Genomic DNA, 14593 nt, shown 5'->3' with positions numbered 1-14593 from the left:
GAGACCCGGGATTGAGTCCCGTGTCAGGCTCCCTGCTTGGAGCCTGCTTCTCCCTCTGCCTGTGTCTCTGCCCCCCTCTCTCTGTGTCTCTCATAAAGAAATAAATTTTTAAAAAAGCTTTAAAAAAAAAAAAAAAAGAAACTATAAATTCGGGACGCCTGGGTGGCTCAGCGGTTGAGCGTCTGCCTTTGGCTCAGGGAGTGATCCCTGTCCTGGGATCGAGTACCGCATCGGGCTCCCTGCGAGGAGCCTGCTTTGCTTCTCCCTCTGTCTGTGTCTCTGCCTCTCTCTGTGTGTCTCTCATGAATAAATAAAAAAAAATCTTAAAAAAAAAAAAAGAAACTATAAATTGGCTACCTTGACCTTCTAAGGAAGCAGAAATGCTTGAATAAATTGAGAGCATGCAGGAAGGTGGTCGTCTCCAGCAGCTAAGATACACTAAACTCAGAGCAAACTACGTCTGTGGAAGTCAAAGAAACGTCGGACTTTGGTGTCTGGAATTTGAAAAAGGCTTTCTTGGTGTCCTGTGCTGTCCTTGGTGGACAAAGAGAAGAGGCTGTGAGGATGGCATGGTGAGATTATTCAGATTCTTTGCCAGCAAGTGTCCCTCCCACCACCTCTTCAGGGGGCGGGACACGGGTCTGTCTGCTTTGACTTGCATGTGGCTGTGGGACTGGCTCTGGCAGCTCCAATGCTCAGATGTGCTTGTAGTGGGCTGCCCTTTCCTGCTCCTGGTGACCCCGCGGGAGAACTGCCAGGGCAGGTGTTACCCTCCAGCCTGGTTCTCGGTGAGGCATGTGGAGCAGAGTCAGCCCACCGTACTGTGAGCCGGGGGTAACGTGTCTGGGGCCCTTAATTGGGGGCAGGTTGTTATGCAGCATTGATGTGGCACCTACTGACTAATACAGACCCTGTGGTCTGAACAACCAGCCATCCAGTGGGTGACGCCATCATCTTCTCCTTTTTAAGATCAGTATTGAAATGTTTTCTTGATCATTGTTGGGAAGCAGGAGCCCAGCTGTGCCCTCCAGGCTTGCAGGCTCCTGCCGTTGGGCAGGGGTGGAGAGTCCTCGTGGTCTCCGGGTGATAGTGTAGAGAGCCATGAATCAATAAGTAGAAATTACAGGAGGCAGATTTCGACCAAGAGGAACTATTTCTCCTAAGGACTCAAAGACCAGCTCGCCGTGAGTGTAAGTGTGGGCCCAGGCTGTGGAGTGGAGTGGGTAAGTGCCTTGGAGGGGTGGGCTGGGGACCTGCGGAGGCCCCGGCAGTGCTCAGATCCGTGATTTTCACATTGCTTCCCCTGCTCAAAATGTCTTGTAAATGTGTCAGTGTTGTCTATGTTCAGTGGATGTAGCTACAACCAGTGACGTTCAGCTGTTTGGAGAGACTACACGTCTCTGGTTGAAGAGGGCGCCTGGAAGACCCTGACTACACACCCACATGTGAGGGGACCCGGAAGACAATTCCAAAGGATGCTTTGCACATCTGTAAGAGGGCAACCTTGTATTTACAGGAAGCAGTGACATTCACGTTTCTGTGTTTGTCTGTGAATGATCCCTTTGTGTAAGCAAAGCAGACAACAAAACGAAGCCGGCTCCCTGGTGTGTTTGGGTTGGAGGTACTGGATCCCGACACTCAACACGCTTCTTGTCATCAGGCACATGTCTCCAGGTGACACACACATTGCTGCTGCCCACTCCCCCACCCCACCCCCGTCTCCTGGGACCAGTTCCCGAGCCAGCCAGCCCCTGTGTGGCATTTCATGATGTTGCTCTGCATACAGTTTGCTAACTGCTTCATGGAGCAGCTCCCTCCCCGGCTGTGTCAGGGGTCCCCTAAGAGTAATGGCACGTTCCAGGCTCTGGGGAACCTCCCCTGCAGGCCCCATAGTGCTGAGCCTGTGGATGCCACTCAGGGTGGCTGCAGGAGTGCTGCTGCTGCTGCTGCTGGGAAGGCTGGCCTCCTGGGGCACAGCGGGGGGATTTGTGTGTTCATAGTAGCTCGTCCGGCAGGTGCTTTGTCCCAACATCAGTCCCCAGAGACACAGAGACATGAGTGGCGGTCACACCTGTCAGCATACTGTCCAGAAAATTTTAAGTTGTAAATTTGAAAACCCATAGAGCCAATTCTTTCTGAATGTTAGAGATAAGTGACTTTTGTGTGTAAAAGTTTGGCTTTGAGCAAATATTCTGGCTTTTTGTCATTTCATTGTTAGTAGCATCGAGAAGTCAGTCCAGTCCCTGAAGTATGGAACCCGATTTCTTATCTTTGCAGAAGGAAGGACTAGTGTTTAGTCCGATTGGTGACAGTTTTAGCAGGACTTTAAATGAGCTGGTGAGCCAGTGCCCCATGTATGACTTCAGCTCTGTTAAGATACTTTATCTTTAAAGACAGTTTTTTAAAAATTTTTGATGTCTGAATCGTTAAGAAGGGAGAACATGTCATTTGATGTTTAAACGGTAACAAAACTCAGAAAGTTGTTGAATAGACAGATACTAGGTCTCCTAGGCTTATCAGTTGTATAATTTTATGCCTCCTTCAGTTCTCAAAGGGCTAAAATTTGTTTTCTCTCCTGAGACCGAGTCCTCAGTGTTAGCAGGATCCCTTGTTCATGCAGACACACCCATGCACTGGCTGGCCTCACGTGTCGGGAGCATGTGCTCTGTGCTGGCTGTGCCAGGAGCTCACACACATCCACCTAGAGGAGTGGGACCCCAAGGTCTCCCCTGATCTTCTTCTCTGTGAATAGTCTCCAGCATAGACCCTGGCTTAACCTGACAAGTGTCAGAACTTCACATGGAAGGTACCTATTTCATGAGCTGCACGATATTCCCAGCATAGGGAAAATGCTGATTTAAGATCACCACAAGCACCACTCCATCACCATGTCCCCTGTTGTGTGTTTTAGCTGGTTTCTAAATTCATATGACATGGGCACAGTCTAGATTTTGTGATGATTGGTCTGGTGGGACGTGTCCTCGTTTTCAAGCGTGAGCAGCTCCAGATGCACTCCTGGGGTGCAGAGGCCTCGGCAGGTCAGACCTGTAGTGTGCTTTATGGGCTATCTTCATTGTCCAGCTCTCAGAGCTTCCTGTCTTTGTCATTGGAAGGGACAGAAAGCCCCTGTTAAATAGTGAACAATTCGTGGCGACGGGCCACGGGGCTCTGTTGGGAATCGCCGTCCGGTGGGGCTGCCAGCGGAGGCCAGGAGGCGGGGCCGGGACTCGGTGCTGAGCAGGAGGGAGGGCCTGTTGGGTGTGTGGATGCCGGTGGACCTCAGTGCTGGCCTCACCGTGAAGAGCACGTCTGCAGCAAGGAGAGGAACCGTCTGCCAGAGAGACCCAGGAAGAGCACAGGCATTGAGAAGGCAGAGCACAGAGGGGGGCGGTGTGCTCTGCGGCCCTGGCTCTCAGGGACCTTGTGGAATCCACCCACCAAAATGGGCATACCAGGCGCTGGTTCCTATACTCTGTCTTCAAAAGAAAAAGAGAGGGCAGCCCTGGTGGCGCAGCGGTTTGGCACCGCCTGCAGCCTGGGGTGTGATCCTGGAGACCCGGGATCGAGTCCCACGTCAGGCTCCCTGTGTGGAGTCTGCTTCTCCCTCTCCCTCTGTGTCCATGAATAAATAAATAAAATCTTAAAAAAAAAAAAAAAGAAAAGAAAAAGAGAGAAGAGCCTTTTATGCCCAAGTCCTAAGGCCTGGCTGCAGCTTCATGCAGCAGTAAGCCAGGTGTCTGCCCCCAAGGGCTGATTTTCCAAACACTCAGCATCTCATTTAAGACCTAAGCTAAAAAAAAAATTAAAATTAAAAAAAAAAAAAAAAAAGACCTAAGCTAAAGAACTCACTGCTGCCCTGACATGATTAATGTAAGACTCTTACTGCCAAAAGCCATGCCAGTTATTGATACAAATCTCTTGACGGTGGCTGGAGGTCCTGTTGAGTAAAAGCTACTCTTGGGGTCCCCAGAGAATCAGTCTGGTTCTCACATGCCAGCCGGCACCACCAGCCTGCCCCGGCTGCACTCAGCACACCTGGTGGGCCAGCATCCTGGGCGGGCATCCTGGCTGGCTTGTGTTTGGGACCCGAGGAGCTTTGGGAAGGAAATGCCCACGGAAGGCTGAGAAAACCCATGGTTTCCAGACGTCGGCCAAACCCAAAGGCTGTGAACCGACAAAGCAGAGAGACCAGGAGATTGTGAGCAGATTCGTGTCTCAGAACTGAATTTTGGAAAAGGTTTTAATTAGTAGCATGTTTAAGACAGACGTGGATAAGGAGCACCTGGGCCGCCTGCATGTTTGCGCAGCCGCGTCTGACCTGTAGCTGCTCAGTGAGCAGCCTGACGTTCCCTGTTCTCCTGATCTGTGCGCACCTTCATGTTTACATGGGGAAGGGAAAGACCCGGGGAGAAATTCGGTGCCAGGCTCAGGACAACACATGATGGGTGGCTCGTCACAGTTACCAACCACTAGTGGCGGCAGCTCCTGGAGACACAGAGCCACTGTGTCTCCACATGTCCTTCCTGAGGTGCGGTGGGCTGCACAAGCTGAGGGCTCCGGTCGCTGGTCACAGGAAGAGGGCTTATGTCCTGGACGTGCCACATCAAACGCACCATCTGTTTCCTTCTGAATGTGTGCCGGTTTGGCCTCTGCTTGGAAGCCAGCATGAAGGGGCAGAGATGGACAGCACGGCTGCCCAAGCTTCAGCCTGGTCATGGTTTTCTCTTGCTTCTGGTGAAGGACCCCAGCTCCGTTTACTCCTTGTTGCTTCTCATGGACGCAGCCCCAGCAGCCAGCTTTACTTCTTGCATCCCCAAGGACTCAGACCTGGGCCTGGGGCAGGTGACAGCCCAGGTGGGTGTGGAGGCAAATAGTACCAGCCCCTGCTCGGTGCTCTTGGCACCTTTCCTGCTCAGAGGAAAGGTCCCCTTGGCCCCACTTTGTCCAGCTCCAGCAGAAGGACTTGTGTTTGGCGGGGTCGCCCTAGCCCATAAACGCTCATGGGAGGAAAGTGGGTGCCAAGGGACCAGAATGAAATGAATGCATTATCTAGCTGCAGACCAGCTGTACCTGCTCTAAGAGTGTTGGCTGATAAAGGCGTGCCCGTGGCGCAAGGGGTAAGCCTGGCCTTTCAGGCAGACTGGAGTGCCGACCCTCCACAGTTTCTGTCCTGTGACCTTGAGCATACGATAAGCTCACTCGGGCCCTCGGAGCATCTGCTGTGCGGCACTGCACACACTGCCCGGCAGGTTAGCTGTGAGGATCGCGTCCACAGAAGGACGCCCTGGGCAGTGCTAGGCACTCACCCCCACAGGCAGACGCGGTGTGGGCACCAGGGTCTGGGGCCATTGGGCCAGGGGCACTTTCAGCATCACAGGGAAGTAGCACTTGCCAAGCCAAGCAGTGTTACCATTTCCTTCCCCCACGCCGAGCTGGACAGCAGGCGGGTCACAGGCAGAGGAATTTACCGGTTTATTTCAAGAAGGCCCAGGGCCTCTTCCCCCCTCCCTTCCTCCTGCCTTCTAGTTGTTTGTTTGAACTTGAGACTTCCTGAGCTTGGAAGGTGTTTTTGGCTCAGGCAGTTGGAGCAGGTCCCTGACACCGGGAGCCCCAGCCAGCACAAGCCCCTTTCCAGTGAAGGAAACGCCCAAGATCTGCAAATAGACCACCGTGCACCCGGCCCTGACCCTGTAGTCTTTCTCCGGCACCACGGGTGTGGGGACAGGAGGGGAGCAGCAGCAGCTTCTGCAGGCACGCCCTCGTGTGCAGGTGGTTCTGGGCCACCCCAGTGACCATCTGTGCCCATGGTCACTGCAGCGCAAGGCCAGGGACTCTGGGAGCTGGTTGGCCGCTCTGTTGTTCTTCCTCACGACTCGGTAAACCCAAGGTCACTGGAGGTCGTGTGCCCAGCTCAGTGCGTGGCACCTGGTACAGCGCCCTCCCCAACACCGCCGGCGCCCACCTATTGCTGACTGGCCCCGTGGAGACCTGCAGGGCAGTGGGAACCGCGGGGCTCCGACACGGGGTCACATTCCGCCCTTGCAGGAGCCCATCTGCACACTCAACGCCGTTGCTGCCACGCGTGTCCCTAGAAGACAACAGGATGGCCGAGAGGGGAGCATCCCGGGGGACTCTCAGGGGCCTCCTGCGTCGGCTTCCGCCACGGCCCCTGAGGTGCTGGGGGTCCTCGACGCACCCACAGCCAGGTGAGGCGGAGTGGGGGTGCTGCCTGGGGTGTGGGACCAGGTGCCAGGGGTCCCTTCCATGCGTGGGCACCTCCGTGTGTTACCTAAATGCGTGCCCCTTGCAAGACTTTGGAGAAAGGTTAGATGCAGCATGCCAGGGCATCTTGCTGAAGCCAATGAGGGTCTAGCTTTACTTGGTTTACTTTGTCCTCTGCTTCTGAGGACCTGGGCTCGTGAGTCCTTGCTCTGGCCATGGTGACAGCGAGCAGACATGAGCAGACGTGCATGAGGGGGCTGATGCGCAGTGCCCTGGTAACCCCAGGGGCATCCTGCCCCAGTTCCTGGCCCTGGGCAGCCTCCCGCCCTCCCTGTTCTGCAGCTGGACAGGGACGGGTCCCCTGACAGGAGCACAAGCTGCTCCCCAAGTGAGCTTCCTCCTGAGGAAGGAGGGGGATTCTCATGGGCCTCAAAGTTGTGATTTATGGATTGATTTCCTCTGGAGCCTGTCCCTCTTCCCAGGAGAACCGCCCTCCTCAGGGATCTGGAGACCTGAAGTTTGCTGTTGACCTGAGGGCAGCAGCTGGCTCTGCAACCTCGGGCACCCCTTTGAGGGGTCAGGGCAGACTCTGTTCCCCTGATGTCTGTAAGGTGAAAGACATCAGAAGTGGCAAAGCGAGTACAGAGCCTCCCCCTGCTTTGGGGGCCACAGCCCCTCCCTGTTGGGGAAGTGGAGCCTGGCGCTGGCCACGCCAGTAGCATCCCCAGAGGGCCGAAAAAGCCTGTGCTTAAACCTGGAGGGCTGAGCCTGTGGCCTGGTGTGGCTGACGGCCCCTGGATAGGTGGACCGCCTCCCTCGGTGTCCCTTTGGGGGAGGACAGAGCCGGCTCCTGGACAGCCTGACTGCTTCTGAGTCTTGGTGGTTGTTCTGCACGTACCTGCATCCAGGCACATGCTCAAGGTTAAAATCACCAGGCTTCCTCCTTCTTATGGACGCAGCCAACTCTGCAAAGTGCGTGGGGCCATCATGATGGATCCTGCCACAGCCCCATGCTCACAGGGGGCGTGGATCCTCCATGTGTGCCCTCCCAGCCTCCTCCCCAGTGCTGTCTGGAGGTCATGGGTCACGCGTGGGGATTCCCTGGTTGTCTGAGCAGACTCCCCCCTCCCTGGCCTTGTCTCCATTATGTGAGGACACCCAACTGTGAAGGACTAGATTGTCATCCTGGCACCTGGGGCCTGAGCCTGTCCCCACACATCAGCCATGGATCCTGGGGTCCAGGGCTGTCTTCTCGTGAAGGGGGGCTGCGGACGGGACAAGCTTTTCCTGTCCTCCTTAGTGCTCATTAGACACCTCTGAGGCTGTGAGTGCTACTAATGAAACCAGGGTGGACAGTGGGCAGTTAGGGGCTAAGGGACACATGAGGCCTGGGTCAGCAGGGCTCCCTGATCTGCCCCCGGCCTCCCTCACTGTCCAGCCCCCTGCCTCCCTCACCATCCGGCCTGGCATCTCCCAGCTAAGTCTCCTTGACCCGCAGGTGTGGCCACCGGGCCCCTGGGCACCTGCTGGCTAATTTCTGGCTCCCAGAGAAGCAGTCTTGTCTTGGCTTTCCTTCCTCCCGGCACATTTGACCCCCACCTGTCTGGATACGAGGGTCAGGCTAGCATCTGCGTCCCCGTGCACAGACCTTGCATCCAGCTGCCTTCCGTGGCTCGATCTCTGAAGGAAGCATCCTCAGGTGGGAAGTGACCAATAGCCAGACTTCCTGGTGTAGGAGAGGGCATGCACACAGTGCAGTGGCAAGATGATGGTTGTCTGATACCCAGAGACAGGTGTGATGTCAGTCAGCGGCCATGAGGGCAACCTCTGGAACGTCGCCTCCTCGCTGTCCCGCAGGAGCTCTACCAGCAGCACTGCCTGAGCTCACGGGGAGGGCCGTCCACTCTGTGCTCGTCTACATGGGCACCTTTCAGACTGAGTTTCACCAAGCCAAGAAAACAGATTGTTTTTCTTAGAATTGAGAACTTCTCTTTATGGAAACATGTTTCTGGTTGGCATGGAGAATTTTAAACAGAACCAGAACAACGTGAAAGAAGCAAATAAATACGTTCGATGCACTTGGGTGAATCGATCACTGCTAAGTAATCACAGAACTTCCCTTTGAGCTTCCTGGTCGCTAATGCAAAAAGGGAAAAAACGTTTGACCACAAGGTCACAAGCAAAAATAACTCCTTCTGGAGAGAAATCTAGAGGAAACCAGTCACTTAGCTGATCACGCTGGAAACAATGGTGACGTCTTCACAACATTTCCTTTCTTTTGGAAAGTCAGTGCCCCTAACAATGTTGAAACATCACTGTAGACTGTGAGGAGGCCCTTTCCAGAGTAGGCCAGGACAGCCCTGGGTCCCTCCCCGTTCCCGAGGGCTGAGTGCTGTGGTCGGGCTGAGATCCTGGCCTAGACCGTCTCTGTTGCTGAGACGGGCTGCCCGCCGCACCTCCCGGGACTGGACGACATGTGGCCGGGTCACAGGCTGGGTGGCCCTGTCCCCTGTGAGTGGAGGGGGCAGAGGCCACAGGGACAGGCCCACGAGTATGGGGGCTGTGGGCGCTGACACTTGGCCACCGGATCCGCTGGGTCTTGGCCATGCGGCTTTCAGAAAAGCCTGATTTGCAATCCTGGCTTTCAGCTTTTGAGGAGCTTCAGAAGCAGAGGCCCGCTTTCTCTCTGACCTTCTAGAATTTGGTGAGATCTGCTAAGCCCTGCAGAGCTGAGGAGAGTTTGCTGCTTTATCTAAAGGGTGTTCTTGCAGAGGAAATACTTGTGCTGAGTTGCTTCCCAGCTCTGGTCCCACTTGTTGGTAAGGAGAGGTTCCATGCTCTGGAGAAATCTGGCGATTTTTATATCCTTATTTTCATCATTTTAAATATCAGACAACTTGGTTGAAGTTGCTCCTTCTGACCTCCCACTCTGCACCCGGCCTGCAGGGGGACAGCTTGGCTCAGACCTGGGGATGGGTGTGGCACTGGGGTACCTGGGTCTCTGTGGGGTCTTGGTCCCAGGCACCCATGGTCTAGGCAGCAGCGTGTAGCAGGGAGCCTCACGGGGCACCTGCTGGCCGGGGTGTTAGATGCAGTCCACTGCCTTGGTCCCTGAGTAGGGACTGGGGGTACCCTCCTCCTGACCCTAGGGAGCCCAGGCCATGGGGTGGGCAGGGCAAGGCCAGCGGCACTGGGCAGGAGGCAGCTCAAGCCTTCGCCAGGCTCCAAGAGAACATCTCCAGGTGGGGTTCAGGCGTCACACCCCAGATGTGTTAGGGACCCACAGACGGTGAAAGCTGGACAGCATGGGAGGGGCATAAGAACAGGTACCCGTGGCCCCACTCTGTTGACCTTCCTCTCAGCAAACACAGCCTCCGCCCCGTCCCCAAACAGTCCCCTGTGTCCAGATCGCTGGACCTTCTCAAATGGAAGAGGGTGGTGACGAGCAGTTGCCGTGGACATGTTGTCCAATTCAAGGCCCCCGGCGTGTGTGCATCTCCCCGCGGGCAATGTGGGGCCTGCATGGCAGCTCGGGGGAGTCATGGCAGCCAAGACGTCCCTTATCCCTAAACCACGGCCAAGACGAGCCCGGACGTTGCTTTCTAGCTGGCCGGCTGGCCAGGGCGCCTGTGTACACAGACAGGGTGGAGTGAGCAGATGTTGCCGGCCTGCAGGAGGGTAATCGCCTTTCAGGGCTTTGTCTCAGCTCAGGGGTGAAACGGAAGTAGAAAGTCAGCTGGTCCTTCACACGGATTTAGGGAGCAAAGTTCAGTGGGAGAGGCTCACAGGCAGCACAGAGGGTAGGGGCACCGGGTGCAGGGGCGAACGTCTAGCTGGTGCTCTGGGGCCATGGGGGACAGGCACGCAGCCCGAATCTCCGTGGCCGAGATGAAATGCTATTACATCTATAGTGAGTGGTGCTCCTGGCTGCTGTCTGTCGCTGACGGTGAGTCCCCGGGTCCCCAGGCCACGTCCTGGGGTCACTCACAGGGCTGCGGGCTGCGCTGGCTGTGGTTGGATGTGGGAGCCCTGCCACCTGCAGACAGGAGGCCGTCCTGGTGAGTCACCAGGGACCAGCATGCCTTGGACAGAGGAATAGCCCAGGGAATAGGTGTGAGCAGTAGATGAGCCTTCATCCAAACTCACTATTAGATGACTGAGTCCCGCCATCAGCCACCAAAGGCCAAGGACTTCCCTGTGGCTAGTGTGGGTCCGCTCCATGGCTGGCACGAGACAGACAGCAGGGAGCTGGGCCAGCACCCAGCCCATCGGGGCTGAGCTGACCTCGTTCGTGCTCAATGTGCAAAGGTCCACGCATAAAGTGCAAAACAGAACAAAAGCCACTGCTACTTAGGATCGGTGATCCGCTTGACCAAGTGACAGGCGGGTAGCTTCCTGGACAGTCGGCGGCACTGTAGAGTAGGTGTGGTTTGCTGATATAGTTGCTCTCCAGGGTCCCACAGAGCCCAGCAAATTCCTAGAGCCCCCATGGAGGGCCGTGGGCTAAGCAGGTTTCCTGTCCAAAGACCAGCTCCTCCAGTCCCCCTGAAGGTCACGAAATCTGCTGCAGCATGGTGAGGGACACGGCTCTGTACTGGCTGGCTGTCTCCCTGACAGTGATGCGAGGCCTCAGAGGTCTCTGTGGGCCGGCTGGGGGGTCACGGCCCCATGAGGACGGGCCCTTCATGGGGCCCCAAGGGCTGAGGGCTCATCGTTGATGGAGAGCTTCGTGATCGTTAGAGCTGTGCCTCCGTGTCTCACCTGAGCCCATTTTACAGACGGGGAGGGCCGGGTTATAGTCATCAGAAATGTCGCTTGTCTCGGGGACTATCGGGAGTGGGGCGCTGGCCAGCAACGTGAACGGGCCTTGGGTTTGCTGCCAGGCCCACACTTAGCCCAGTTGCTCCTGTTTCTGTGACAGTGGTGATGGGCACCAAGCTGGAGGGTGAAGGAAGGTGATGGGCAGCGCAGTGGACCCCCCAAGGGCCTCTAAGAGGTCTAGCAGCCTGGACTCTGCTGACCTGTGCATGACCATCACGTGCCTCTCCCTGCAGAGAGACTGAGGCTGAGTGAGGATGGCGCGTCCACGGGGCTATGGGCCAAAGTCAGTGATTGGCCAGGCCCACGGCAGACAAAACAGCCCTCAGCATGGGGACAGAGTGCCCCTTGCTTCCCATCTGGTCCCCAAAGCAGCTCCACACTGGCCTGGCCACATCCCCCACGAGCCTCCTGGGCTCCTCCTAGGGACAGAGAGTCTCCGAGAATGGGAGCTGCCTGTGTGCAGCCAGCGTCCCCATTTCGCTTGTGCCAAGAAAGTAAACCACAGGGCTGTGCAGGCCTTCCCCACGGCTTGGCTTGGGACCCGCAGCCTAGCACTCACGCCCCCGGTGGTCACTGGGGCAGAATGGCCCCTGGAGTCTCCTCGCCTCCCGTGTGATGGGAAGATGCTCAGGGCCCAGACATAGTGCGTGTGGCTCTTTTCCCCAGAGAAGGGCGGTCGGCACGGGGCTGCCCCTGGAGGGGCGCTCACGGCCGGGTGGGGGCACAGGGTCTCTGGAGATAGCGTGTCCCCACCGCCCCCACCACACCTTCCGGAAGCTCCTGTGTCCAAATGTTGGCCCCTTCCGTGCTGTGAGGTGGACACTGCCACCCGCAGCAGTTTTGTTTTATTCCTAGTCCTTTCCTCCTTCATTTTTCTCTCAGTGTCCATAGTCCACACCTGCTGCCTCCGGACGGCGGCTTCTGTGCCTGAGAGTGATGGCCTCGAGGCATGGAGGCCACAGCCCCTGTGTTTCTTCACACTCCGCTCGGAGCTCTTGCCTGGAAATTGGAGTGGAGAGTCAGGGTGACAGGACAGGGGGTTGCCCTCCTGAGCCCCAGGGACCTGCACTCTGACCCAGCGATGAGGCCTGGGGACATAGCTGAGGGGCATCTGTGCAGCAGGTGGGAGCCCAGGCCTGACCTGAGTGTCACCCACGGGTGTCACCAGGTAGGAGTGCTGTGAGAGCCGGCCCTTTCCAGGGATGTACTCGCTCTGAGGACACAGACACATGAGCATGTCTGAGCTTGGACAAGATCCCCCAGTGAGCCTTGGTGATGATGTGTCACCATCATCCTGAAGCTGTGGTGGGAGGGGGACATATCCCAACAGCAACCGAGCCAGTCACGGTGGCGCACTGTGCTCTCGGGTGTGGCTGCTCCTGCCAGGGTGCTGGGCACTTTATGCTCTCCTGCATGCCTGCTTTCCTAACATGATGGGCAGAATGGTCAAGTTAGTCTCCAGCAGGTGTGTGTAAGCCCTCCCCGTGTGGCTGTGCATGGTGGGGCCCACTGATGCTCCCCTGGCCCCAGAGACCCTGCAGGGCTTTCTGCATCGAGCAGGGGATCCAGCTTGACATCTGGAGCCTCCCTTACCTCATAGGCTCCGTGTGAGCTGCAGGGGGACTCATTGTTGGGTGACATTGTCCTGGGGCACATCAGTCTGTGCGTGGTTGGGATCTGCAGATGGCCCCATCCATTGTGGTAGCAGCACGAGTGACTCAGCTCCTCCTTGTCACCATCCTGTGTTGAAATACCCAGATGGTTTTGACACCACGTTGGCAACACGAGTGTAAATCATCACCCCAAATCCTGCCACATCTGGAGGCCTGAGGCAGGGAGACAGCTTTTCCTGCATCTCTAGGGAAGGCAAGTTCTTCACACACGGAGTGTAAACAGCGTGCAAGAAAACCGACACAGACACTCATCCTGCATGTGGGGCCAGAAAGTCGAGGCGGAAGCCATGGGCGATGCCACCCACTTGCAGTGCTGCTCAGGATGCCTGCAAAGTATTCATTCATGCAGAGAAACCTTTATTTTTCAAGTTTGCTTGAAAGAGGTCCTCAGAGTACCATCCACGACTTCTGTAAAGGAGCAAGTTTTCAGAAAAGCAAATGCATTTCTGTGTTAAGAGCAAATGAATTAATGAAACATGTCAAGACCCGAGAAGTGCTGCTCCTTACTTGTTGGCAGCAGGAACTGAGCGTCTGCTGTGTGCCGGGCCAGGCTTGGTGCTGCGGGGACAGCTGCAATCATCTGCCTACGTGGTCCCTATGAAGACTGGGATGGATGATCCAGAGCTGCAGGAACCTGCCCTGGGTGTTGAAGGCCCTGGGATGAGATTCGTGAACTGTGGCGGGACTCCTGCAAACCCGCTCCTTCCCCTGGAGGAGCCGCCTGAGCAGCCACATGACGGTTCCCACCATCTGCACCTGGGCCCCCCCCACCTGCGGCCGCAGGGAGGGGAGAGGGAAGCTGCCTGCCGGGGCCCAAGACACAGCCTGAGCGAAACCTGCCTGGGAGCCAGGTGTTGGCACAAGACTGCAGTGAGCGCTGGCCGGCGGCCTTCCCCTCGGGCTCCCGGTGCTCAGCGTGGGCTCGTTCACTCCTGAATGACACAGGCACCTTTCAAGCACATTTTGCAGGTGCTTTACCCATTCTGTAGAGGAATAAAAGCATATGTTTTTTAGCATGGTTTTGTTAGAATGTTGGAGATTTGACCAGAAGTTGTTGAAGCATTCCAGAAATCTATCAAATAGTCGTCCTGAATGGACAGCCCAAAATGCAACTGAAATTTGCATTTTGAAACACTCGGGAGAGTTTTGCTTTTTCTGTCCAGGCTTTCAGCTGCATGGGAGCCGTGTGGGGGCCATGTGGAGGCGGCAGGGGTAGACGTGGAGACCATGCAGGGGTGTCGGGTGGATACGGGAGCTACGTGGGGGTGCCAGGGGTGGACGTGGGGGCCATGTGGGGGTGTCAGGGGTGGACGTGGGAGCTACATGGGTGCCAGGGGTGGACATGGAGACCACGTGGGGGTGCCGGAGGTGGATGTGGGGGCCACGTGGGGGTACTGGGGGATGGATATGGGAGTAGGGGGCAGCAGGCAGCTGTCGGGGCACCCTCACCCCAGGTGGGAGGCCTAAGAGGTTTGGCTTGTTCTAGTTACCACCACGAGCCCCCTGGGCAGTGCTTGGCTAACTTTGGGATTCCAGGTCATGAGCACAGTTGTTAGAAGGCTTTATTTTGTACACTCTTCAGTAATCTCGTCATATTTATAACAAAGAAAGTATCACTTTTATTACTAGGAATCAGAGCACCCTTAACGGTAACCCGGGTTGTTGCCACAAGGGCTGCGTGAACACACCAGCCTGTCTGTCCCTCTGGTGGTATCCATTGTCGCTCCTTGAGGGCAGATTTGGGGAATGAGTTCGATTCCTTACAGGAAGGGGTGTGGAGCTCACGGTCGAACCACTGAATGTGGCTGAAGGTGCCTTCTCAGCCAGGTCTCCTCTAGGAAATGGACCAGAATGTTCTGGTGTGGGTCTCTGGGGCC

At 56.3% G+C, this 14593-nt stretch overlaps 1 protein-coding gene across 12 annotated transcripts in view; it reads left to right on the top strand.

The window, feature by feature from the left end:
* The window catches only part of MCF2L (MCF.2 cell line derived transforming sequence like), a 133210-nt gene that overhangs the window by 44161 nt on the left and 74456 nt on the right, over positions 1 to 14593 (top strand). Inside the window, exon 1 of one of the 12 annotated variants that reach the window (XM_077854897.1) lies at positions 5657 to 6206. The exons of 9 other annotated variants lie outside the window; for them this stretch is intronic. In XM_077854897.1, the coding sequence (XP_077711023.1) occupies positions 6104 to 6206 (103 nt within the window). In that variant the 5' untranslated portion in view covers positions 5657 to 6103. Of the gene's footprint in view, positions 1 to 5656; positions 6207 to 10003; positions 10169 to 14593 lie in introns of those variants that run through there. 2 more of the 12 variants (XM_077854908.1, XM_077854898.1) reach the window with 2 other exon arrangements.

The sequence above is a fragment of the Canis aureus genome, chromosome 17 (assembly GCF_053574225.1).
Source record: "Canis aureus isolate CA01 chromosome 17, VMU_Caureus_v.1.0, whole genome shotgun sequence".
NCBI classification, from domain to species: Eukaryota; Metazoa; Chordata; class Mammalia; order Carnivora; family Canidae; genus Canis; species Canis aureus.
This window is presented reverse-complemented; position numbering and strand designations above follow the sequence as displayed.